This window comes from Struthio camelus, chromosome 3, assembly GCF_040807025.1.
Source record: "Struthio camelus isolate bStrCam1 chromosome 3, bStrCam1.hap1, whole genome shotgun sequence".
NCBI classification, from domain to species: Eukaryota; Metazoa; Chordata; class Aves; order Struthioniformes; family Struthionidae; genus Struthio; species Struthio camelus.
This window is the reverse complement of record NC_090944.1, coordinates 6,780,995-6,806,334: the sequence shown is the minus strand read 5'-3', so window position 1 is coordinate 6,806,334 and position 25,340 is coordinate 6,780,995. Positions and strand designations below refer to the sequence as shown.

The 25,340-nt window shown below is 56.7% G+C and overlaps 1 protein-coding gene across 1 annotated transcript in view; it reads right to left on the bottom strand.

Annotated features, from left to right (window-relative positions):
* Positions 1-15,723: 15,723 nt before the first annotated feature.
* Positions 15,724-25,340, bottom strand: part of LOC138066520 (otoferlin-like) — a 156,480-nt gene continuing 146,863 nt past the window's right edge. The window contains 10 exon segments of the mRNA XM_068936386.1: positions 15,724-15,904; positions 16,669-16,769; positions 16,976-17,154; positions 17,693-17,934; positions 19,775-19,876; positions 22,132-22,253; positions 22,472-22,615; positions 23,412-23,571; positions 24,145-24,315; positions 24,890-25,017. Of these exon segments, the coding sequence (XP_068792487.1) occupies positions 15,724-15,904; positions 16,669-16,769; positions 16,976-17,154; positions 17,693-17,934; positions 19,775-19,876; positions 22,132-22,253; positions 22,472-22,615; positions 23,412-23,571; positions 24,145-24,315; positions 24,890-25,017 (1,530 nt within the window).

Sequence of the window (25,340 nt, the reverse complement as noted above, 5' to 3'; positions counted from 1 at the left end):
TAGTGACGGTGGGTGTTCACATCAAAGCGGATGACATTGCTGAAGCAGGTGACATGGCAGAACGCCTGCTGGGCGGCTGGGTGGCTGTCCCTGCCATTTCCTCCAGCTTTTCCTGCAGGCGTCTTTGTGCTTGCATGTTTTGTTCCTGGGCAGTTATTTCTCCAACATTGTGGTGCACAAAGCAGCAGCTTGGCGAAAGATTGACTTGCTTCATGCGGAGAAAAGCCTGCCCAGCTAGCTGAAGGACATCTTGCATGTCTCCAGGATTTTCTCCCAAGATATTGATCAGAGTCATGTTGCCAATGCCAATGCCAAAGGTGGCTAGCTCTTTGTCATCATTAAGTGACTGCTTATTGGCCACCTCCATGGCACAAAGTCCTCCTGTGTCAACAATCAGCCTGTAATCAAAGTCCACGGCCTCTTGGCGTTTCTCGTCCACCTGAAGCAGCTGCATAAACGCTCCCCGCGTGCCTCTCCCCGCACTGACGTTCCACTGCAGACCAAACATGGCATTCAGCAGGCTTGACTTCCCCGGGCTCTGGATGCCAAGCACTGAGAGAACAAACGCTCTTCTCTCCCCTAGCTTCTCAATTAACTTGTCAAAGATTGCCCCAAGCCATCGTCACCGTACAGACGAAGCATCACCATCCACCACTTCAAGGGCATACCCTGAAACCATCAGATCGACTGCCACGTCAGGTAGTTTGCAAAAACATTCATCTTTTGAGTTCAAGGATTCTAGAGCTTCACGAATCTGCCCTACTTCTCTCAAAAGACGCTTGAGACCAATGGATGAATCATTGACTGCATTGGAGAGGGCTTCTAACTTATTCATCAATGCTGTTTTCAGACTGGTTTTTTTCCTTGCTTTTCTTTATTTCCAGGATTTGATACCATCACTGATGATACTCTTTCTGAAGTTCCTCCAAGTGCTCAGAGGACAGGTCATCCCTAAAGACCTTCCTCCACTGCAGCAAGTATTTCTTGGTGTCTCTTGACTGTGCCTGGAGAAAAGCGAGGACTGATTTCATCAGCTGCTTGAGGGGGAACACTCTGTCGAGTTGCTTTCTTCGTCCTGCACACTTCTCTGGCTCAGTTTGGCTCCCATGATGTTCTATGTTCTTGTTCCTCTTTTCCTGCAAGCGGGGGAGCTCTTTCTCCTTTTTACACCATGGGTACCATAGTTGTCCTTGAAGAGGCAGTAGCTGTGATTTGATCTCAAACACAATTTCTCCTTTGTCAAGAATCCCACCAAGGTTCTTGCCTTTGCTTTGGCTCTCACACACTCTTCTGCCTCTTTAGCCACAATAAATCCACGTTGGCGAGCTGTGTCCTGACAAGCATCAAGCCTTAAAAGGTTGTTTGACCTTGCCAGTAGGTCTCTGATTGTTTTTACCAGCTCCTCTACTAATTCTGCTGTGTTTCTGTTCTGGATACCTGTTTTTACATTCTGGCTAGATCGGCCACATGCAACATTCTCTTCTTCAGTGAAAAGACAAATCAAAGGCTTTTGAGACTGCCACGGGTCACGTACAATGTTCATGCCTTTCTTGTCACTCTGGTCAGACTCAGCTAACTGAGAGCCTCCTTCACAGAAGAGATCTGCTGTAAAAACGGCAATTGTTGTTCATGACCTCTAGCATCTCCATGCAGGTTACAAAAAGCAACACAGCCGTCAAAAGTGTCATCAGCACTGCCACTGGCACAGGACCAAGAGGTCTCCACAACACCTGTCGTTAGAAGACAGCCTTTGGTGCTGCCTTTGCAATGTCGATGGAAGAAAGTGTCGTGTTTGTGTTTAGTCGGCAGAGCATTCAGGAGCTGAGCCTTGGAAGAGGAAGGAGAACTCCCAATCCGTAGGAAGGACACGATGGGTGTGTCTGCCTGATCAATCGGTTTGTTTTTGTGCCTCTGAGTTGTGGTCTGCTCCTCTTGTGGTCTGCTTTCCCAATTGTTCCGTGGCTTTCCAGCTCTTTTTAACTTGGCTGAGGGAACTCTCTTGGTGCGGTGCATGGATTTGGTAGCAGAAGTGGCACAAAGCGAGGTTTGTTGAAATGTACTGTCTCGTGAAATCAGGGGCACCATGAAACATCGCCACCTGGAGGTCCATGGCATGTGTGTGTGTCAGACCTGCTGTAACAGAGGCATCCCCTTCTTCACGCTCAGCATTGAAAAACTCACTGTCAATATCTGAGGCATTATCTGAGCACTCAGTGCCAAGGCTTGTTGCATTCGGAGTGCTCAGAACGCCTTCTTTTGCTTTGCCATGCTCCTGGCAAACCAGATACCTTCCACGGTAGTCCAGCATCAGCAGCTTGTGCCGAAAAGGGAAGGGGTATTCACTGCCAATCCTGGGCTGGCTGTCACACAGGGCAGTCTTGTCGATAACCTGAAGATCTGCCCTCCCCCTTTTCCTTGCGTAGCAATTTTCTCGTCCCGGGTGTTTGATCAAGTGGAGGACCTCTTGGCCTCTGGAACGCTCATTCCTTTTAGGATCCTCCCACTGTTCTGCTGAGGGTGATGGCTTGGATGAATCTTTCTGCTCAGCCCCCTGACCAATATCAATTCTCCCCTGTTTTAGACTTCTTTCTGCAGATCGCTGTTGGAGGCTACATAGTCTCCATTCACAGGGGAATTCAGATCTTGCTCCAGAGTGCCCCCAGGATCACATCCACCGCGCTTTGTAAGGATCTCACGGACTTCTTCTGACAGCCAGTTTCCTATGTGATGGTTCATCTGAGCTAAGCATTTAAACTTCTGTTCTGGAGACATGTTTTTGCATGTTGCTGCTCTACTCAGCCCTGTCAGGAGCAGGAAAGCCTGAGTTCGGGGAACGGCTGGCTTCCTAAGACTCAGGGAGCATTCCTGCGCCGCCTTCATAGCACTTCACATGGTGTTTCACTCTCGCCTCCCACAGAGTCTTGCTCAGAGGTTTATTGACGCTGGCCCGGAGGTGGCGAAGGCGTCTAGCTCCGCGGGCGCTGGTTACTGGCACGTGTGCCCAGGCGCGGAGCCTGCTGCTGGCCCCAATCAGCTGACCCTTGCCTGGCGCCTCCTGAGCACTCGCCGTGGCCTTCGCAGGAAGGAGGCGCATCTGCGGAGGCCCTTGCGCAGCCCTCTGAAGGCGCCTGCAGGGCAGGCTGGGCAGGCTGGGCACAGCAGGCAGGCCAGGGCCGCTGTGCAGCCAGTGGCTGCAGCGGGAGGGGAGGGCACCTCCGGTGGTGGGCTCCAGAGCTGCATGGTGGGCCAGCGCTGCAGGGAGGTGGCACACGCTGGCTCCTCATCCTCTTCCTCCTCGGACTGCTCGAGGGGTGAAAGTGGCCGCACTGTGCCTTCCCCTGCCAGCGGGACGGGTGCCCAGGCACAGTGCAGGATGGACCGGCGCGGGATGTGGGCTGGCCAGTCGAGGTGTGGGGCTTTGGGGAGGCAGTCCAGCAGCTCGTGACCTTCTTCACTGAGCAGCACGGTCTGGTTGCGCCCAAAGCGGACCCGCCTGCGTGGTGGGGATGGCGGGAGGGCTGTGGGCACAAGCAGCTCACCCAGCACTCCTGCAGGTGTTGGGGGAGCGTCCAGCAGGATGGAGGGTGGTGGCAGTGGGAGAGGGCCATCCAACTTCCATCCATCCGTGTCTGGCTCGGAGGTTGGCAGGAGGTGGCGAGGGGACAAGATGTCCTCGCTTGTGAGCCTGGGAGGGAGAAAGGAGGTGAGGAGGCTGCCTTGGGTGCCCCAGGGGGAAGCCCTGGTGGTGGCGGCAGATGCCAAAGGGTGCCAGGGTGCGGGCGGAGGGGGCGCTGGGGCCAGGGCTGCAGCAGTGGGCAAGGAGCAAAGGGGCTTCCCAGTTGGTGAGCAGCAGGCATGCGGCATGTCCTGGGCATCCCGCGCGTCGACCCCAGCCCTAGCCATGCCATGCCCTGCTCTTTGGGGGGCCCAGGCCAGGCGCAGGTCCGTGGCTCTGGGCTGCATCGGGCTCTTGCCTGCGGTGGGCCTGGCCAGGGCTGTGGGGCAGCCCCCCTGCAGGCCAGGCCTCCGCTTACCCTGCCTGCCGGCCGGCTGCACATTCCTGCGTCTGCACCGTGGGCAGGAAGGAGGCTGCTGGAAGAGGAGGCAGAGAGGCAGTGAGCGAGGGCAGCCCGTGGGCGGAGCCCCAGCTGGGGCCGAGGGCGGTGGGCGCTGGCGGCGCTGGGCTGTCTTGGCCGGGAGGCACTGCCGAGCGCGCCTACGCTCTGGGCCGGGGCTGCTCACCTCCGGGCTCGTCCACACTGCCGTTGCCCAGGCTGCCAGCACTGCCGCGAGGCCCCTGCACAGCCCAAGAGAGCGCTGCCTTAGTGGCGAGCATCCACGCTGCGCCAAGAGGCGCCCTGCTCGCGGAAGGGCTGCGCGGGGCACGCAGAGCTGAGGCTGCAGGCAGGCTTGCGCGCAGCACCGTCAGGCTGCCCTTGCTGCAGGTGCTGCCGCGGCCTCAGCCCTCTCGCTGCCCGCGCCAGCTCGGGGCCATGCCCAGGCTGACTCCTACCTTGGGCCAGGGCCTTTTCCCCGCCGGCACCAACACCACCGCTATGCACAGGATCATGAGGACGTTGACGACCGAGGGCATGTGGGCCAGGCACACCACAAAAAGGCTCAGCACCACAAACTCGCCCACGACGCTCAGCCTCCGAGGCTCCATGCCGCCACCGGAAGCGCGCCGCGAGCGTGCAGCCTGCTCAGCGCTCCGCCTCCACGTCCTGCTCCAAGAGTGCCACCCAAAACACAGCACCCACCTCTGAGCACGCCGCCCCTTGCAGCCACCCTCCCCCTCCCCGACCAAGGCAGACCAGCAGCCCCCAAAGCCCTGCTCCCCACCGCCCCTCCAACGCCCCTCCACCAACCTCCCCCGACCCTGACCGCTCCGCTCTGCTCTGCGGCTCACCCTGTGCACGCTCCTCCGCACCCCAAGATCGACAGCGTCAATCTGACACCAGGAGAAGAGCCAAAGGCCGCCGAGAGCAACTCTGCAAAAAGCAGGGCACGGTGCCCTCACTCCATCAGCCTTGCCTGGCTGCCCGCTCCTGCCGCTGCTTTCCCACGTGTGACGCGGGGACACCGGGTGGTGAGCAGCAAGGGCGCAGAATGGTGCCCGAGCGTGGCTGGGCTTCGCGGCGGGGACGTTTGCCTGATTGTGGCACTTGTGCCCACCGAGGGAGCGTGCAGCGGGTGGTGGGCGCTGGGGGGGCGACAAAGCCACGGAGAGCGCCCCGAGGGGAGGAGAGACTGCAGAGAGACGGAAGGAGCCAGCTCTTACCCCGCTGCCTTGCTCCTTCGCCCCAGCTCAACGCCACGCTCTCCACCTGCTCGCGCACTCGCTCGCACACTCGCTCGCTCGCTCGCTCGCAGGCAAAGTGACAGCGGCACTTCCCCCAGCCCCACCTCCAGAAAGACCCCGGCATTGTGATGCCATGGCGACATCACTTCCACACACCTGGTCTGCCAGGGCACCCCCAGGCCCCACCTGACGCTGCTCTCACCCAAACCCCAACAAGGCGCAGCCCGCCAAGGCCAGCCCCAACACAGCTCCCGCCAGCACAAAGCCCAACCAAAGCCCAGAGTCGTCCCTGACAAGCCCATGCCGAGCCCGTGGCTCGTTCTTCCTTTGGGCACTTTTCCCCTTCTGGAGGGGCTGCTCCTTTGCCCTCCAATTGTGCACAGCAATCTTGTTGTAATTGTGAGTGGAAACGGCACACAAGCCATTTGCAGCATGCCTGCGGGGAGCTTTCTGGGGTGAAATGGGAATGGGGCTCCCTGTGTGCGTGGGCAGTGGCAACCAAGCTGTAATTTGGGGAGTAGTCACTCAATGTGCAAAACCTTTCCTTAGCTCCAAAACCAGATTGCTAGCTGTACGTTCTAACCATTCCCTCAACTGGTTTAAATCAACTAGGTGAACCAACCCCATGCCAATCCATATGACCTATAGCATTGGAACACTACATGAGCACATTACAGGCGATTGTGGGAGGTGTGTGATGGGCTCGACCATCGATGGGAACAAATTCTGAGAAGAAAGGAAAAGAAAACTTCTGGGATGTGAGTGTTAAAATTTTAGCCTTAACATTTCACAGAATCACAGGCTCAGAGAATGGTGGAGGTTGGAAAGGACCTCTGGAGATCCTGGAGTCCAACCCCCCCTGCTCAGCCAGGGTCCTCTGGAGCATATTGCCCAGGATTGGGCCAGGCGGCTTTTGAATATCTCCAGGGAAGGAGACTCCACAACCTCTCTGGGCAACCTGGTCGAGTGCTCCGTAACCCTCTCCGCACCCCCAAAAAAAGGCCTAGATCCCCTCAACACCCCCATGACAAGGCCCAGCACACCCAAAACAATGCCCAGATCCCCACCGTACCCCGAAAACAAGGCCCAGATCCCCTCAGCACTCCCAAGACAAGGCCCACATCGCCTGTCCATCCCCAATACAAGGCCCAGATCCCCTCAGCACCCTTACGACAAGCCCACTACCCCCAAAACAAGGCCCACACCCCAAAAACAAGGCCCAGATCCCCTCAGCACCCCCCTGACAAGCCCACCACCCCCATTACAAGGCCGAGCATTCCCTCAGCACCCCCATGACAAGACCCAGCTCCCCTCTGCACCCCCACAACAAGTCCAGACCCCCAATACAATGCCCAGATCCCCTAAGCACCCCAAAAACAAGCCTAGTTCTCCCAAAAAAAAGCCCACCACCCCCAACACAACACCATGACCACTCAGGACCCCCACGACAAGCCCAGCACCCCCAACACAAGGCCCACGTCCTCTAAGCACCCCCAAAACAAGACCCAGACCCCCTCTGCACCCCCATAACAAGCCCAGCAAACCCTACACAATGCCCAGCACCCCCAACACAATGCCCTGATCCCCTCAGCACCCCCACAACAAGCCCAGCACTCCCAAAACAAGGCCCAGCACCCCAGAAACAAGGCCCTGATCCCCTCTCCACCCCCACAACAAACCCAGCACCCCCAACACAAGGCCCACCTCCTCTAAGCACCCCCACAACAACACCCAGATCCCCTATGCACCCCCAACACAAGGTCCAGATCCCCTCTGCACCTCAAAACAAAGACCAGCACCCCCAACACAAGGCCCAACTCCCCTCTGCACCCCCCACGACAAGACCAGCACCCCCAACACAACGCCCAGATCCCCTCGGCACCCCCGCCACAAGCCCAGCACCAGCAGACACCCTGACCAGAAGGCTAGCCCGCGAGTTTATTGTAGACATGTTTTGGGAAGTACGACTAGCATCTGAAATACAAAGGGATGAAATGAAATGCAGCTTCCAGCAGCAATGATCTCTTGCACTGCCTGCAAGGGATGCCATGGGAAATGCATCCTTTGGCAGGAAGCATTTTATTTCTTCCTCTCTGTTTGGCTCTTGCTTGAAATGTTCCAGCAGAGTGGTCTCACTAGGGAGGTTTATGTTTGGTTCTGCAGGAGGAGGTGCACTGGAAGATACTTTGTAGAGCCATTGTTTCCAGAGGCTAGCCAAGTGTTGCCTCAGCTTTTCTTCATGCAGCTCTTCCTTCTTTAGCGACAAAGCCACCAGTTGCCTTCTCTTGACAAGCTCGTGTTCACATTCTGGCTTCTTCTGATGCCCTTTGCTCGGATTCTTCTCCCGTTCAATGAACTCGGCAGACTTTCTCTGTGTCTCTTCCACAAGTGCTTCTCTCAGATCTTGCGGTTGATTTTCAATGCTTGCTTTCCACTGAATCAAAAGCCCACTGGCGTCATCTTCCCTGAAATACGGTTCCAAGCCTTTCCAGAGGGTCTCATATTTATCTTGCACTTCCTCCATAAGGCTTCTTCGAGTCACATGCGGAACGTCTCCCTTTCTAATCCGATTGTTCCATTTCATTTGCAAGTCTAGGATGTGGCTCCCCAGCTGCCAGGTCCACTGGCTGTCGGTTGTTCCTAAGCTGTTGTCTGCGGCAACTTCCCGAGTGTTTTGGAAAGGGAAAACAAACTTTTCATTCAGCAGAGCCTTCCACAAGTCACTCATACGAACTTTCAAGCTCGAGAGCCTTGAAATAGTGCCCTGCGATCCCTTCTTGGCAGCTTGGAGAATTGTGCTCTTTAACTGCTGCACGTGCTGGCTGTGTGTGGGGTTGGGTGGGGCCCTGCGTGGGTTTCCTTGCCACCCAGAGGTGAGCAAAGTAGTGACTGTGGGTGTTCACATCAAAGCGGATGACATCGCTGAAGCAGGTGACATGGCAGAACGCCTGCTGGGCGGCTGGGCGGCTGTCCCTGCCATTTCCTCCAGCTTTTCCTGCAGGCGTCTTTGTGCTTGCATGTTTTGTTCCTGGGCAGTTATTTCTCCAACATTGTGGTGCACAAAGCAGCAGCTTGGCGAAAGATTGACTTGCTTCATGCGGAGAAAAGCCTGCCCAGCTAGCTGAAGGACATCTTGCATGTCTCCAGGATTTTCTCCCAAGATATTGATCAGAGTCATGTTGCCAATGCCAATGCCAAAGGTGGCTAGCTCATTGTCATTATTAAGTGACTGCTTATTGGCCACCTCCATGGCACAAAGTCCTCCTGTGTCAACAATCAGCCTGTAATCAAAGTCCACGGCCTCTTGGCGTTTCTCGTCCACCTGAAGCAGCTGCATAAACGCTCCCCGCGTGCCTCTCCCCGCACTGACGTTCCACTGCAGACCAAACATGGCATTCAGCAGGCTTGACTTCCCCGGGCTCTGGATGCCAAGCACTGAGAGAACAAACGCTCTTCTCTCCCCTAGCTTCTCAATTTGTCAAAGATTGCCCCAAGCCATCGTCACCGTACAGACGAAGCATCACCATCCACCACTTCAAGGGCATACCCTGAAACCGTCAGATCGACTGCCACTTCAGGTAGTTTGCAAAAACATTCATCTTTTGAGTTCAAGGATTCTAGAGCTTCACGAATCTGCCCTACTTCTCTCAAAAGACGCTTGAGACCAATGGATGAATCATTGACTGCATTGGAGAGGGCTTCTAACTTATTCATCAATGCTGTTTTCAGACTGGTTTTTTTCATTGCTTTTCTTTATTTCCAGGATTTGATACCTTCACTGATGATACTCTTTCTGAACTTCCTCCAAGTGCTCAGAGGACAGGTCATCCCTAAAGACCTTCCTCCACTGCAGCAAGTATTTCTTGGTGTCTCTTGACTGTGCCTGGAGAAAAGCGAGGACTGATTTCAGCAGCTGCTTGAGGGGGAACGCTCTGTCGAGTTGCTTTCTTCGTCCTGCACACTTCTCTGGCTCAGTTTGGCTCCCATGATGTTCTATGTTCTTGTTCCTCTTTTCCTGCAAGTGGGGGAGCTCTTTCTCCTTTTCACACCATGGGTACCATAGTTGTCCTTGAAGAGGCAGTAGCTGTGATTTGATCTCAAACACAATTTCTCCTTTGTCAAGAATCCCACCAAGGTTCTTGCCTTTGCTTTGGCTCTCACACACTCTTCTGCCTCTTTAGCCACAATAAATCCACGTTGGCGAGCTGTGTCCTGACAAGCATCAAGCCTTAAGAGGTTGTTTCACCTTGCTAGTAGGTCTCTGATTGTTTTTATCAGCTCCTCTACCAATTCTGCTTTGTTTCTGTTCTGGATACCTCTTTTTACATTCTGGCTAGATCGGCCACATGCAACATTCTCTTCTTCAGTGAAAAGACAAATCAAAGGCTTTTGAGACTGCCACGGGTCACGTACAATGTTCACGCCTTTCTTGTCACTCTGGTCAGACTCAGCTAACTGAGAGCCTCCTTCACAGAAGAGATCTGCTGTAAAAACGGCAATTGTTGTTCATGACCTCTAGCATCTCCATGCAGGTTACAAAAAGCAACACAGCCGTCAAAAGTGTCATCAGCACTGCCACTGGCACAGGACCAAGAGATCTGCACAACACCTGTCGTTAGAAGACAGCCTTTGGTGCTGCCTTTGCAATGTCGATGGAAGAAAGTGTCGTGTTTGTGTTTAGTCGGCAGAGCATTCAGGAGCTGAGCCTTGGAAGAGGAAGGAGAACTCCCGATCCGTAGGAAGGACACGATGAGTGTGTCTGCCTGATCAATCGGTTTGTTTTTGTGCCTCTGAATTGTGGTCTGCTCCTCTGAATTGTGGTCTGCTTTCCCGATTGTTCCGTGGCTTTCCAGCTCTTTTTAACTTGGCTGAGGGAACTCTCTTGGTGCGGTGCATGGATTTGGTAGCAGGAGGGGGAGCACCAAGTGGCACAAAGCGAGGTTTGTTGAAATGTACTGGCTCGTGAAATCATGGGCACCATGAAACATCGCCACCTGGAGGTCCATGGCATGTGTGTGTGTCAGACCTGCTGTAACAGAGGCATCCCCTTCTTCACGCTCAGCATTGAAAAACTCACTGTCCATATCTGAGGCACTATCTGAGCACTCAGTGCCAAGGCTTGTTGCATTCGGAGTGCTCAGAACGCCTTCTTTTGCTTTGCCATCCTCCTGGCAAACCAGATACCTTCCACGGTAGTCCAGCATCAGCAGCTTGTGCCGAAAATGGAAGGGGTATTCACTGCCAATCCTGGGCTGGCTGTCACACAGGGCAGTCTTGTCGATAACCTGAAGATCTGCCCTCCCCCTTTTCCTTGCGTAGCAATTTTCTAGTCCCGGGTGTTTGATCAAGTGGAGGACCTCTTGGCCTCTGGAACGCTCATTCCTTTTAGGATCCTCCCACTGTTCTGCTGAGGGTGATGGCTTGGATGAATCTTTCCGCTCAGCCCCCTGACCGATATCAATTCTCCCCCGTTTTATAACTTCTTTCTGCAGATCACTGTTGGAGGCTACATAGTCTCCATTCACAGGGGAATTCAGATCTTGCTCCAGAGCGCCCCCAGGATCACATCCACTGCGCTTTGTAAGGATCTCACGGACTTCTTCTGACAGCCAGTTTCCTATGTGATGGTTCATCTGAGCTAAGCATTTAAACTTCTGTTCTGGAGACATGTTTTTGCATGTTGCTGCTCTACTCAGCCCTGTCAGGAGCAGGAAAGCCTGAGTTCGGGGAACGGCTGGCTTCCTAAGACTCAGGGAGCATTCCTGCGCCGCCTTCTTTTCACTTCACATGGTGTTTCACTCTCGCCTCCCGCAGAGTCTTGCTCAGAGGTTTATTGACGCTGGCCCGGAGGTGGCGAAGGCGTCTAGCTCCGCGGGCGCTGGTTACTGGCACCTCTGCCCAGGCGCGGAGCCTGCTGCTGGCCCCAATCAGCTGGCCCTTGCCTGGCGCCTCCTCAGCACTCGCCGTGGCCTTCGCAGGAAGGAGGCACATCTGCGGAGGCCCTTGCGCAGCCCTCTGAAGGCGCCTGCAGGGCAAGCTGGGCAGGCTGGGCACAGCAGGCAGGCCAGGGCCGCTGTGCAGCCGGTGGCTGCAGCGGGAGGGGAGGGCGCCTCCGGTGGTGGGCTCCAGAGCTGCATGGTGGGCCAGCGCTGCAGGGAGGTGGCACACGCTGGCTCCTCGTCCTCTTCCTCCTCGGACTGCTCGAGGGGTGAAACTGGCCGCACTGTGCCTTCCTCTGCCAGCGGGACGGGTGCCCAGGCACAGTGCAGGATGGACCGGCGCGGGATGTGGGATGGCCAGTCGAGGTGTGGGGCTTTGGGGAGGCAGTCCAGCAGCTCGTGACCTTCCTCGCTCAGCAACACGGTCTGGTTGCGCCCAAAGCGGACCCGCCTGCGTGGTGGGGATGGCGGGAGGGCTGTGGGCACAAGCAGCTCACCCAGCACTCCTTCAGGTGTTGGGGGAGCGTCCAGCAGGATGGAGGTTGGTGGCAGTGGGAGAGGGCCATCCAACTTCCATCCATCCGTGTCCGGCTCCGAGGTCGGCAGGAGGTGGCGAGGGGACAAGGTGTCCTCGCTTGTGAGCCTGGGAGGGAGAAAGGAGGTGAGGAGGCTGCCTTGGGGGCCCCAGGGGGAAGCCCTGGTGGCAGCAGACGCCAAAGGGTGCCAGGGTGCGGGCGGAGGGGGCGCTGGGGCCAGGGCTGCAGCAGTGGGCAAGGAGCAAAAGGGCTTCCCAGTTGGTGAGCAGCAGGCATGCGGCATGTCCTGGGCATCCCGCGCGTCGACCCCAGCCCTAGCCATGCCATGCCCTGCTCTTTGGGGGGCCCAGGCCAGGCGTAGGTCCGTGGCTCTGGGCTGCATCGGGCTCTTGCCTGCGGTGGGCCTGGCCAGGGCTGTGGGGCAGCCCCCCTGCAGGCCAGGCCTCCGCTTACCCTGCCTGCCGGCTGGCTGCACAGTCCTGCGTCTCCACCGTGGGCAGGAAGGAGGCTGCTGGAAGAGGAGGCAGAGAGGCAGTGAGCGAGGGCAGCCCGTGGGCGGAGCCCCAGCTGGGGCCGAGGGCGGTGGGCGCTGGCGGCGCTGGGCTGTCTTGGCCGGGAGGCGCTGCCGAGCGCGCCTACGCTCTGGGCCGGGGCTGCTCACCTCCGGGCTCGTCCACGCTGCCGTTGCCCAGGCTGCCAGCACTGCCGCGAGGCCCCTGCACAGCCCGAGAGAGCGCTGCCTTAGTGGCGAGCATCCACGCTGCGCCAAGAGGCCCCCTGCTCGCGGAAGGGCTGCGCGGGGCACGCAGAGCTGAGGCTGGAGGCAGGCTTGCGCGCAGCACCGTCAGGCTGCCCTTGCTGCAGGTGCTGCCGCGGCCTCAGTCCTCTCGCTGCCCGCGCCAGCTCGGGGCCATGCCCAGGCTGACTCCTACCTTGGGCCAGAGCCTTTTCCCCGCCAGCACCAACACCACCGCTATGCACAGGATCGTGAAGACGTTGACGACCGAGGGCATGTGGGCCAGGCACACCACAAAGAGGCTCAGCACCACAAACTCGCCCACGACGCTCAGCCTCCGAGGCTCCATGCCGCCACCGGAAGCGCGCCGCGAGCGTGCAGCCTGCTCAGCGCTCCGCCTCCACGTCCTGCTCCAAGAGTGCCACCCAAAACACAGCACCCACCTCTGAGCACGCCGCCCCTTGCAGCCACCCTCCCCCTCCCCGACCAAGGCAGACCAGCAGCCCCCAAAGCCCTGCTCCCCACCGCCCCTCCAACGCCCCTCCACCAACCTCCCCCGACCCTGACCGCTCTGCTCTGCTCTGCCGCTCACCCTGTGCACGCTCCTCCGCACCCCAAGATCGACAGCGTCAATCTGACACCAGGAGAAGAGCCAAAGGCCGCCGAGAGCAACTCTGCAAAAAGCAGGGCACGGTGCCCTCACTCCGTCGGCCTTGCCTGGCTGCCCGCTCCCGCCGCTGCTTTCCCACGTGTGACGCGGGGACACCGGGTCGTGAGCAGCAAGGGCGCAGAATGGTGCCCGAGCGTGGCTGGGCTTCGCGGCGGGGACGTTTGCCTGATTGTGGCACTTGTGCCCACCGAGGGAGCGTGCAGCGGGTGGTGGGCGCTGGGGGGGCGACAAAGCCACGGAGAGCGCCCCGAGGGGAGGAGAGACTGCAGAGAGACGGAAGGAGCCAGCTCTTACCCCGCTGCCTTGCTCCTTCGCCCCAGCTCAACACCACACTCTCCACCTGCTCGCGCACTCGCTCGCAGGCAAAGTGACAGCGGCCCTTCCCCCAGCCCCACCTCCAGAAAGACCCCGGCATTGTGATGCCATGGCCACATCACTTCCACACACCTGGTCTGCCAGGGCACCCCCAGGCCCCACCTGACACTGCTCTCACCCAAACCCTGGCTGCAAGGCCAAGCACTAGAAGGCACCGAGGAGCAGCATCCCTCATCTGCTTTGCTGGAGGGTGATCCAGGCCTTGCAGCCACCACTGGAGCAGCACCCTCAGCTTTGCACAAACTCCAAGCCCAGGGTGGGGCAGAAGGAAATGCCAAGTTCTGCAGCCAGGCAGGAACAACTCCATGCACCAATACAGGCTGGGGCCAATCGACTCCAAAGCTGGAAAGGCCAACAGCATCATGAGCTGCATTAGGAAGAGCTTTACCAGCAGGTCGATGGAGGTGGTCCTTCCCCTCCACACAGCACTGCTGACGACACACCTGGAGTACTGTGTCCAGTTCTGCACTCCCCACTACAAGAGACACACGGAGCTCCTGTAGTGAATCCAGCAAAGGGCAACGAAGATGATTAAGGCACTGGAGCATCTGTCAGACAAGGAGAGCCTGAGAGAGCTGGGACTGTTTAGCCTGGAGAGGAGAAGCCTCTGGGGGATCATCTTAGTATGTGATTGGGGAGGGGGAGTAAAGAAGAGAGAGCAAGACTCCTCTCAGTGATGCTGAATGACAGGACAAGGGGCAAGTGGCACAAACTGAAATACAGGAAATTGCACTTAAAGATCAGAAAATACTTCTTTACTGTGAGGGTGGTTAAACACTGCAATGAGTTCCCCAGAGAGTCCGTGGCGTCTCCATTCTTGTAGAGAATACAAACTTGACTGGACATGACCATGAGCAAGCTGCTCCAGCTGGCCAAGCTTCAAGCAGCGCGGTTGCACTAGAAGATCTGCACAGGTCCCTGACCACATAAACTATTCTCGAGTCTATGGTGGCATTTGGTATATATGTCCACAGCCTAGTGGGCAAGGGGTCTCCGCCCTGGGGGGTCCAATCTGTGCTCGGGGCTGGAAGTGAACCCCCAGGGCACGTGTGGCTGGGTAACAGAGGGCAGTGGCAGACAGCAGCTCTTCTGGAAGAGCTTAAACCAACTTTTATTGACAAACCAAAACAACATCATCCTAAAAACAACCCCAAGAGCTCCCCAGGTAGTGAGTAAGGGTCTTGCACACTTGAAGCTGAGAAAGGTGGATCTTCAACAGCTTAATATTGCAGTGGGCTGAAGAAAGAGACCTTCCCTCCCTCCCCCAATATACACAGCAAGAAAAGCCCCAGCCCCAAGAAGTAGTGGTCAGTACAAAATAAATAGGTAAACCAGCAGACCACGCTGAGCTCACACTGCACCAGAGAACGTGGCTCCATGGGAGCCTTCAGGCAAGTCCCACCACCACTGCTGCTTTCAGTGGCCTTAGAAAGATGCTTGAGCTGCTGGAAATCTGCCTTCCTGGGGATGGGGCAGCCCAGTCTGCCCCTTGCAGAGCCCAAGGGCTCTGCCAAGTCTCAACTGCTGTTGGGGCAGGGTGGCTGGCGTGCCCTGTGGTGGCATCAGCCCCTGCAGTCAGGGGCAGTGACCTTCAGGGCTAGGAGGGGGGCAGCGGCAGTACTGGCATGGAGGCCAGGCTTTGGGGCTGCTCTGTGCCTTGTCCCCAAGCCCGAGGGGCTGGCGTGCTCCCAGCAAGCCCTGGCTGCTCTGCCCCACGTCACTGGTTCATGACTGCTTTTAACGTGTCCTGTGAACAAGCATTTAGGCAGCATTCCCACAGCTCCAGCAACACAACCCTAGTGCTCCCTCTGCTTTCTGCTGGGGCAGAGGAGCTGAGCTGCCCAGACGGGGCACCGACCTCTGCCCCCAGTGGGTCAAGGCATCTGGGACCCACAGCACGGGTGACCCAGAGTAGCCAGCCACGCATCTCTGCCAGCCCAGGTGAGGGACACAGGACAGCCTGGGGACCAGAGGCCTTCTCCAACCCCACTGCTCTGAGAGTAAAGCCAAGAAAGGGATCCACAAAGCAGAAACGCAAAATAGGAGGCACAGCAGCAGGGAGGAGATGTCCCTCAAGGTTGCTGCAAGGCAGAGGCGAGGAGAAGGGCATGGGGCTGGGGCAGGCGGTGGAGCTGGGCTAGGCGTGTGGGGGTGGCCCCTTTGCTTCACGCTCCCATGAGCTTCTTGACCATGTAGCCTGGCATGCTGTAAAGGAAGAGGGCCAGCAGGATGAGGAGCAGCAGGGCCAACACTATTTTGATGATGAGCCACTTGTAGCGGGTGCAGGTGAGGTATTTGATGGACTTGAGGGGGTTGAGGAACCTCATGAAGGATGTGTCTGGGCGGCTGTTGGGGAAGCAAGCATCTGTCATGAATGCCATGGCCACAGAAAGGGAGGGCAGGCACAACAAGCAATACAACCAACATGTGAGCCAATGCAGCGGCAGCATTGTGTCCCACCCAGCCACTCCAGGGTGCAGCAGGCTCTCTCGGGGTTGGGGCCACAGCAACCATCCCCACCCAGATGTGGCTTTCCTGTGGCTGCCCAAGTGCATGATCCTCCCCGGCTCACCACAGTCTGCTCGCACCCTGGCACAGCCTTGACTTTCCTTTTACAAGCCCAGCTGGCAATGGAGAGGGGCACTGTCAGAGAGCTCACGATCTCCTTCCTTGGATAACCCTTCACGCAGTGAAAGAGCCTGACCTTGAGGATCAGGAGGGTTTCCAAGAGGAGCCAGCAGAATTTGGGCCAGAAGGAGTGCAGGGACTTGAGTGGGGGGGGGGGTGGTCCTGATGAAGCTGATGTCCTGGCAACGGGTACCAGAGGGGAGGAAGAAGAGGTGGGAGGCTGGGAAAGGGGGATGGAGCTAGGAAGGGAGGGAGAGAAGGAAGAGACTAAGGAAAGGCAGGGAAGTAAATAGAGGGCACTGGAATGAACCAGGAGAGGTGACTCTGCCCCTTTTACCCTGCCCGCAGCCCTCATTCCTACATCCCCAGATAAGTGACCCCTTTCTAACCTTCCCCTGCCTGGCTACCTCCCCGGGAACCACCCGACGCAGCATCTCCCACAAATCCAGGCATCTGCTGGGGGAGAGGCGTCTCCTACTTACTTGGGTTTCTCCAGTGGGTCAGGCTCATTGCGAGCCAGCCCAGCAGGTGATTTCTCTGCCTCCTCTGCTCTCAGGAGCTGTAGTTCAGCTTCAACTTTTCCCTGCAGGGAGCAGAGAGAGGCCTGCTGAGACATGGGCAACGCTCTCCACCGCAGGCCCCAGAGACGGTGCCAGCCAGCGACATGGTGAGCAGAGGGGGCCCCATGTAGCAGAGGCAGGCATGAAGGAGCTCTGCAAAGGGGCCTCCGTGTACACAGAGGATGCAGTCCCCAGGACAGAAAATCCTCCCGCTTCTCCCCATCCTTGCCGTGATCTCCAGCTCATCGTTTTCATCCCTGGCCACAAACGGCCACCAGCCTTTCACTCGCTTCTGCTTGAAGAGGGAAACCATGGCCAGCTCTGCCTCATTTGTCCCCATCTCCATGCTGCACTGCTTTGCAGTCTTAGCTCCCCGGGGAAAGCGCTTCAGGTCCAGCTCGATTGCCCCTGGTAGGAGAGAGCGAAGGATACATGGTGGCACCCCTCAACTGTGAGTCTTTGGCTGGAGGCAGGCTGGGCCAACATTTCCTGCCCTGAGCTGTGTGTCCTGGCATCCTCCCACACATCTATGGCCATGCATCCTCCGATCTCTCCACTATAGCCTGCTTTTTGGGTCACGTCCCCACCTCTTCTCACCCTCTCAAACATCTGCCCACGGCTTCCAGCCACCCTGCACTCCAAAACTAGCTTGGGCATAGAGCTCCCAGACAGGCACCTAAGGGAAAAAGCTAATGCCTTTGCTACAGGAGCAGCCTTTGAACAGCAGCATGAAGACAAGGCCTCTTAGCCTAACTGCTCTTATCTGCAGCATCCAAAGGCGTTTGTAGGACACAATTGGCTTAAAGACCAGGGCTGTCCTTCCAGGGTCTGTTCCTACATAAACCTTGCCTCATCCCACATGCCTTCCTGCTCCATCAGCCATGTAACCTCCCCCTATCCCTCCAGCTTCCCTGTCACCCCAGCTCAGCTGGCCCTCCCCTCTTACCGAGGAAATCGTCGGCCAAGAAGTGGTCGGCATCCCAGACCTGCAGGGTGAGGCGAGCAGGGAGCTTGTCTTCAGTCTCATCCCAGGAGAACATAGACTCCTTCTTGGAGTTGACCATCTTCTTCTCTGCCATCAGGTAGTCAAAGGGAAAGGTGGAGCGCCAGCTGAAGTTGCCCTCGCCAGTGAGTGAGGGGTAAGGGACACGTGTGTCTTGCTTGTCCTCCTGCTGGCCCTTCAGCCACCTGCAGGGCCCAGAGGGATGAGAGGGGTGGCACATATTAGCAGGAGGGAGGAGAGGGCACAGGGCCATCCTGCGCATACAGCTGGCATGTCTCCAGGCCAGCAAGGCATGGACACACTGGAAGGACTCAAGAGTAACGAGCAATGGGCTAGGGTTGCTCAAATCACCATGTCAGCCTCTCCAAGAGACAACATGGGCATGAGGGCCCTAGAGGGAACAGGCTGATTGAGGGAGCAACATGCAAGCTGGTTATCGGGGTCCTTCTCTGGGCAGGGGGATGTTCAAGAGATGGAAAGGAGCAGGCAGCACTGCTGGGAAGTCTGGAGCAGAGCTTGCTGGAAGGAGCATTATGAATGTTCCTCAGCTTCTTTGACATGACAGGACACCTCTGTTCCTCAGGGAACTCTCAGATTTGTGTGAGTCTCTTGGTCCTGAGGGGCTGCAGCCAGCAGGGACATGGGTCCGTGCTTAGACACTTAGTACAGGGTTGTTCCCCTGGCCTCTGAGCATGCTGACACTCCCGCTCTGCCCTGCAAAACACACAGGGCAAGCAATCCCACCCCAAGCACAAAGGGAAGGCCTCTCACGTTTCAGATTCAGAGTCATCGCAGAAAAGCCACCCATGCATAAACCACCTACTTACCGGCCTTGAAACAGACAGTGACAAGACCTTGTCCCCCTCACGCACATGTACACAGACACAAATTTCACACGCCTGCCAGTATGCAGCAACGGCATGAGAGAGCATGGGTCCTGCCAGCATGTTAAAGTTCATCGCTCCAAGGGCACCTGCCCTCTGTGCAGCATGGCACTGGGAATGCCGAGGCAGGCACTGCATGCACTGCCCTAAACAACCCTCCACTGCACTCTGCAAACAGGACCAGACATAGAAAATGGAACACGTTCTCCAAGAGCAGCATGAGGTGCAAGACAAGGAGACCTGGCCCAAAAGCTCAGGGTAGCTTTTGGGAAGCAGTGAGCAGTTTAGCAGAGCTGTGGGAAGTCACTGCATGCTGTGATGTCAGCCATCAGCCTTAGATTCTGCTACACTAATCTGACCTTCCTCCTCATGCCTCTTTGCCATGACATAGGGTTTAAGCCTTTGGAGAAAGCTTGTTTTCTTGCCTGCTGCACATTACGCTATGATCTAGTTGCATCTTAACCTGTGCGTGTCAATTCAAAATGAATGAAAGGATCTGGGAAATCCAAATCGACTCTTGCTGAAGCAGGACAGTTCAGGCAGCTCCGCAGGGACGGGAAAGGGAAATCTGGGGGCCAAATTTGGCGGAGCCCATGCTGAGGGCCAGTCTCAGAGCCCTGCTATATGAGGACAGGAGAAAAGGGACTCACAAGCACGTTAAGGTAAGTCGTGGGCCAGGGCTCACTCAGAGATGGTCCACAGGTACCATCTGCCCCATGCTGAATATGGGGAGGGTCAGTGCGGTCTGAGATCAGATAACCTGAAGGGACCAAGCAGCAAGACCTCGGCCATTACCCCCGACAGACATCTTCTCTCCCACCAGGAAAGCATCATCTTCCAAAACCACCTCATCCGTGTTCCAGATAATGACCTGCAGCTCAAAGCTGGGCAACCAGGCCAGGCAGCACAGACAGACACACACAGTAGGTCAAGCAGCCAGCAAGAGAGACACAGAGGCAGAGACAGAGCACAGCACATAACAGCAGCACTGGCACCATCTGGCCCTCCCCATGGGGAAACCCTTCCTAGCTGCATCACAGAACCCCCCCTCTCCAAAACCAGCCCTGGGGCCTAAGTGAGCACCAGGACCCCACCACGAGGAGAAGTGGAAGTGGTGGCACTGGCCAGCCACATTGTACACACCCCGCTGACAAAAACGTCCCTGGATTTCTCGCCAGTCAAGTAGTCATCGTCCTCCAGGATGACCTCGTCTGTGCTCCACACTATCACTCTAAGCTCATATCTGGCAGCAGGAAGGGAGACCAGGAGGTGAGGCACAGAGGGGGGAACAGAGGGAAGGGGCAGGAGGAGATGGGGTGGGCAGAAGGGAATGGGATGATGCTGCAGGAAACAGGGCGGCAGGAACGCCAACTGCACGGCTCTCTCGCAGCCGTCTTGTCCTAGGGACCAACAGGGCAGGAACACAGAGGGAAATGGTGCCTCAGCTCGGAGGCAGCCCAGGCAGGGTCAGAGGAGCAACAAAGGGACTTTTACCTTCATCTACTCTGAACTGCTGCATGGCCCAAGCCAAAGGCTCTAGGAGACAGCACAGCCTTAGTCTCAGGTACATTTGTGGTTACAATGCGGGTCTGTTGGCCCTGCAAAACAGTCTGAAGCCAGCTCTTTTCCTCATTTCCCCACCTTACCCAACCGGGCCACCCTCCTGGAAACACAGGACAATTTTCCCCTGCCTTCAGAAGTCAGCTCCAAAGGCTCTACCTGCTCTTGTGTCCCAGTCACTTCATCGGGCATCACTGCCTTTCCTAGGACTCCAGCAAGTTTGGAGCCTGTAAGATATTCCCAGCATTGCCTTTGGTGTGCAGGCAACTGGGGTTTCCCAGCCACACTCGGTTCGCTTGGGAATTGTGCTGATGGATAAACCAGCTCCCGTGGGAGTTGCCAGAGGAAAAGCAGAAGCCAGTTTCCTTGAACTGGAAGCAGCTGCAGTGTGGACGGGCTAGAAGAGGACTGGAAGACAGTGGCAGAGAAAGGCAGCCACATGGCCACAATCACATCACATAGCTGCAAGTGCCAGGGACTCCTGTGGAACTGCGAGATTCCTGCCATCTTCAGTGCCAGCACCCTCCTGCCTGCTCCTGTTGCGGGGGAGGGCGGGGGGGGGCTTTCTCTGTGCTGTTCCTCTATAGCACCTAGCACTTGTCCAAGCAACACAGGGATGCTCTTCAGAGCTAACAGGCCACACCATCAGCTCGTGTTACATGCTGAAACTCCTGGCAAAGGGAGGGGAGCTGCGTTAAATCCCGAGGATGATACATCAGCAGAACCTTGCTGAAATACAGCATCTTCCTACAGACACAGGCACTCACGCAGGTGCTCTCCAGTGCACGTGTGAAGACATACATGGGCTGATGTGTCCATGTGTAACTTCACTGGAGCTCACGTTTATCCCTGCCAAAACAGAGCGACCAGAGCCATAGCCCTTCCTGCTCCATTTTCCCCACAGGGAAGGGTGCATTGGTGTTTTCAAGGCTACTGAAATCCTCCCTTCAGCCCCTCCGGAGGAATGTCTCAACTCCAGCACACGGGGCACTACTGAGCATGGCTGCCCCTGGCTGCATTGCAGATAAACCTCTGTTTTTTCCAGGCTGCTTCAGCAACTAGAGCTTTCTCTGGCTTCAGCTTTCCTGCAGCTGCCTGCCCTGCTCTTCACATCCAAGCTACGGCCCCTCGGAGATCAGAGGAAATTGTCTCCACTTTCATTGTGCTTTGGAGCCAAACACCAGTCGACTGAGCACAGGAGTGCAAGAGATTCCCACGAGGATGCAAATACGGCCTCTGCATCCCAGCCCCCGGGGACGGGCAAAAGGGGCCCAAGGACACAGTCTAGCTGGGTAAAATTGGCCTAGCATGGATGCTGAGGAACGCAATGTCTTCCTTCTGTCTAAAGGACTCCTAGAGGGGCTGAGCATCGGAGGGCAGAGGTGGAGAGGACAGGAATGGGAAGGAGAACTCTCTAGTTCACTGTCTGCTGCCTGCTCTGTCCTACCTGCCTTTACCAAGTCTCTCCCAGTGATCCGCCTGGTGCCAGGGCCCTTCCTTGCCCAGAGCCCCAGCCAGACTGGGAAACTCCCCTCCAGCAAAGGGCCTGTGGACGCCCTGACCTAGGCTAACCCCTGCCCCTGGGGCTGCGTTCGGGCTGGCTGCATTGGTCTGCCCCCTTCCCCATACCAGGCACTAACTAGCTAGCAATTTGAACTCCTCGTCTAGACTGACACAGAGAGGTGAGGAGCTGCAGGGAACTGAACAGATGGGAACTGAAGCACCCTGCAAGGGCAGCTCCACAACCTCTGGGGAAGTGGAAGACAGCATTTGATGCCTCCAGTCTTGGGATCTCTGGTCATGCCAGTCTGGTTGGGGGTCCCAGGCACATGGCTGTGCTGAGCTGGGCCATGGAGAACCAGTAGAAGAGTGGGGAAGCAGGGCTCCAGCCCCAGCCACGGGTTTTCCCTGGGGTTTGTTGGCTGGCAGATTCCTTACTTCTTTGGTTTCCTGGGGGAAATATCAATGGCAGGGCCTAGTGCCAGCATATCCATGGGGAACATGTCAGGCAGGGGGGAAGCAGGGGACCCAGAGACTTTGGGGTATGAAATAGGTGCCAGCTGAAGATGAAGAGGCATTGAAGATTTAGTCAGCTGGGCTCAACAGGCCGAGCGTTAAGGACTGCTATGTCCAAGTGCCACTTTTCGTAGGCTGCCTCCCTCCCCACTGCTCCCCATGACAAGGGGGGTTGCAGCTTGTCTGCCCAGCTGAGGTCTCTCCTCCCTGCTTGGAGGCTAAGCAGGCCCTGCCCTTCCCCCGGATCTTGGGCTGCGGGGACCTGTTCAATGCCCGGCTTGTCAGGGTTCAGCAATGGACGCGGCTCCACGTGCTCAGGGACCAGCCTGCAGCCTGCGCGTGGAACGTCTTCCCAGTGGTGCAGCACGGTCAGTGCTAGGCGCTCCCCTGCCTGCTTCTTCTGTCCCGTGTGGGTAAAGGGAGGACTGAGTGTGGAGAACTGGGCAGAAGAGACACCAGGGACAGCAAACAATCCCAAGCAGGACCCAACCTCCTACTGACAGCAGGACCTCCAGTCTGGCTTTGCAAACTTCTGCTGACATCCTCTTCCCCAAGGCCACACACACTGCTCCTGCTGGCTACCTCTTCCAGCTCCTACCAACTTCAAGGCAGCAGAACTGCCTAGTAGTTGCTCCTCTCCGTTTCCTTGGGCCCACTTTGTTCTTGCACCAACACTCCCTAACTCCTCTTTCTCCCCTTTCTACTCCTAGGCACTCACAGAGAAGGTCCAGATCCCCTACCAGGCTGTATTTTCCCACGCTCAACAAGCTCTATATCCACCGACACTGCTGCCCCCCTCCTCTGCACCCCTCCTGGTCTGCATTCAACTTTGTTGCACATATACGAGTGATTTGGACACAACCATTGTTTGGGGATGCAGCTATATGGACAGTGGCTTCCTAAGCCCTGCAAGGGCCAGGATGGGCTATCTGCATTGGTCCTTTGCCATAAACTGCCAGCAGGAAGGTTTCAAAGGCAGCTTTGGTCATGCCATGCCGTGGATGCTCACCAGTAACTCTGACAGCAACCTGGGTCGTCTATAAGACACTGTCTAGCTGGTGACATAACGCAGGCCCCACACAAGGGGGTGGCTGGAGAGACATTGCAATGCTGCAGGGGGTGATGGGATTCAGTTCTGGATGATGAGGGGACACCCCATGCCCCTGCTCCCCTCCCCACCTTCACGCCATGGGGTGCGTACCATTTTCATCCTCCATCTCCGTGGCGCCACTGAAGACCCTCGTGGCCACTTTCACTCTTCCTCCTGGACCAAAGGGCGGCCCATCCACTTGGCCCTCTTTGCACAGCTTGCACAGCATTTGGGAAGGCTTCATGGGGTCACGCCACATGTTATACCCATGTCTGTGAACAAGAGCACAAGGTCAGAGAAGTAGTAGCAAGACTTGGAGGAAGAAGGAATTTTTGTTTCCATCTGCCAGAAACGCAAATGTTACTGCCCCTCAGGAGCCAGGATTCATCGGGGAAGGATCTGAGGCTCCACATGTGAAACTGCAGAGCAAGGTAGGGCCATCCGTGCCCAAACTCTACGCTTTGCCGATACCTTTCCACCCCAGGCCCCTCACTCTGTGCTGACCCAGACCTGCAATCCCCAGCGCCCTCCACTTTGCCACTGATGCTCAGTTCTGCTGCTCCGGCCCAGCTGCTATTTCAGCAACCTCTTCATTTCTATATCCAGACCTACCAATGCCCCTCAGTCCCTTCCTCACCGCCCTGTGCTCCTGCTTACAACCTGCTCTCCTGCTACCCCACTGTGCTGGTCCCAAAGCCCACGTTAAGACTGAGGGCACAGCACAGATTCCCTCATCATCAGGCAATGAAAGAGGGAGATCCCTACAGGAGATCTAGGCCTAGTGCGGAAGATGAAACTGACATGGGTCCAGACACCAGGTTGCACAGGGAAAGCTTGGCTCATACATGGCATAAGGCTGTGACACCCCACAAGTAGCTCGGTGCTTGCTGTAGTAGTGGTTCTCCAGGTCAATCTTGGTCTCTCCAACGAGGTCGTCGGTCCCCACCAAGTCCCAGTCGTACACCGCCACCCTCACCATGGACTCCATGGGAAAGGTGGCCTCAATGTCAAAGGACCTATGGCGGGAGAAAGGGTGGAGAGGGAGAACAGGCTGTAGCCATCCAAGGGTTTGGATGGCGCTCAAGACACATGCATGGGTGAGGTGGGTCTGCTCCAGTCTCTGGACAGTGTTTAATTGCACCTCCCACTGCAGTACATTCAGCTTACGTGTTGTCACTAATTCTCTGCGCGGACTGCTTCTGAACTAGCAGCCCTAGAAGGGAGAGCGATCATGAGGATCGCTTGACGCCGATGTCCCAATAGCCCTGAAACTAAATGTGTGTGTCACTGGAGAGCCGGCGATGCTGTTACTTGGGTCCAGGCCTAGCGCTTCCTAAAGTAGGCACCTATCTTGACCAGATACGGATAGCTCTTCAACACTCTTGACAGCGTTGACGAGACTGCTGACAAAGCAGGACAGATGACTTCAATGGGGACAGCTACACTGCACCCAAGGAAAGTTCAGGGCGATCAGTCCCATCTTTCGACCCCAAGCTGTGGCTATGGGATGGGTAGGGTGCAGGCCCAAGGGCTGGTGAGCCTAGCTCACTCTTCAGGGTGAAGACAGGTAACAGGGCTGGGGCAACTCACTCGCCAAAGACAGGATTCAACTGTTGGGAGATGTAGTTCTCCTCATCTTTGATGTCTGTCTTCCCCAGCTTGATGGCAATATAAGGATCAGCTTTTCCATTGATGTCAGCTGGGGGCAGCTCTGTGGCCTGTAGGGAAAAGATAAGATAGGTCAGCCCAGTCAATGCTAGGGAACAATTCAGGGACAGTCCCTATTCTCCATCCCTGAGACCAGCTGGCCTTATCCTTGGATTTATTAGGGCCACGGGCTTCTGTAAGTAGCCCCTGTAAGCAGGGGTAAGTATCCTCAATCTCGCCAATTCAACCTCTTCCCCATCTTGGCACACAACAGCAGACACCCATGCCAGGATATGTCCAATGATGAAGCCAGTCCTGGCTGTTGGTGGTGCTAACCAGGCTGGCAGCTACCATTTAGCGTTGGGGTCAGTGGTGCGGAGTCTAGTTGGAGGCC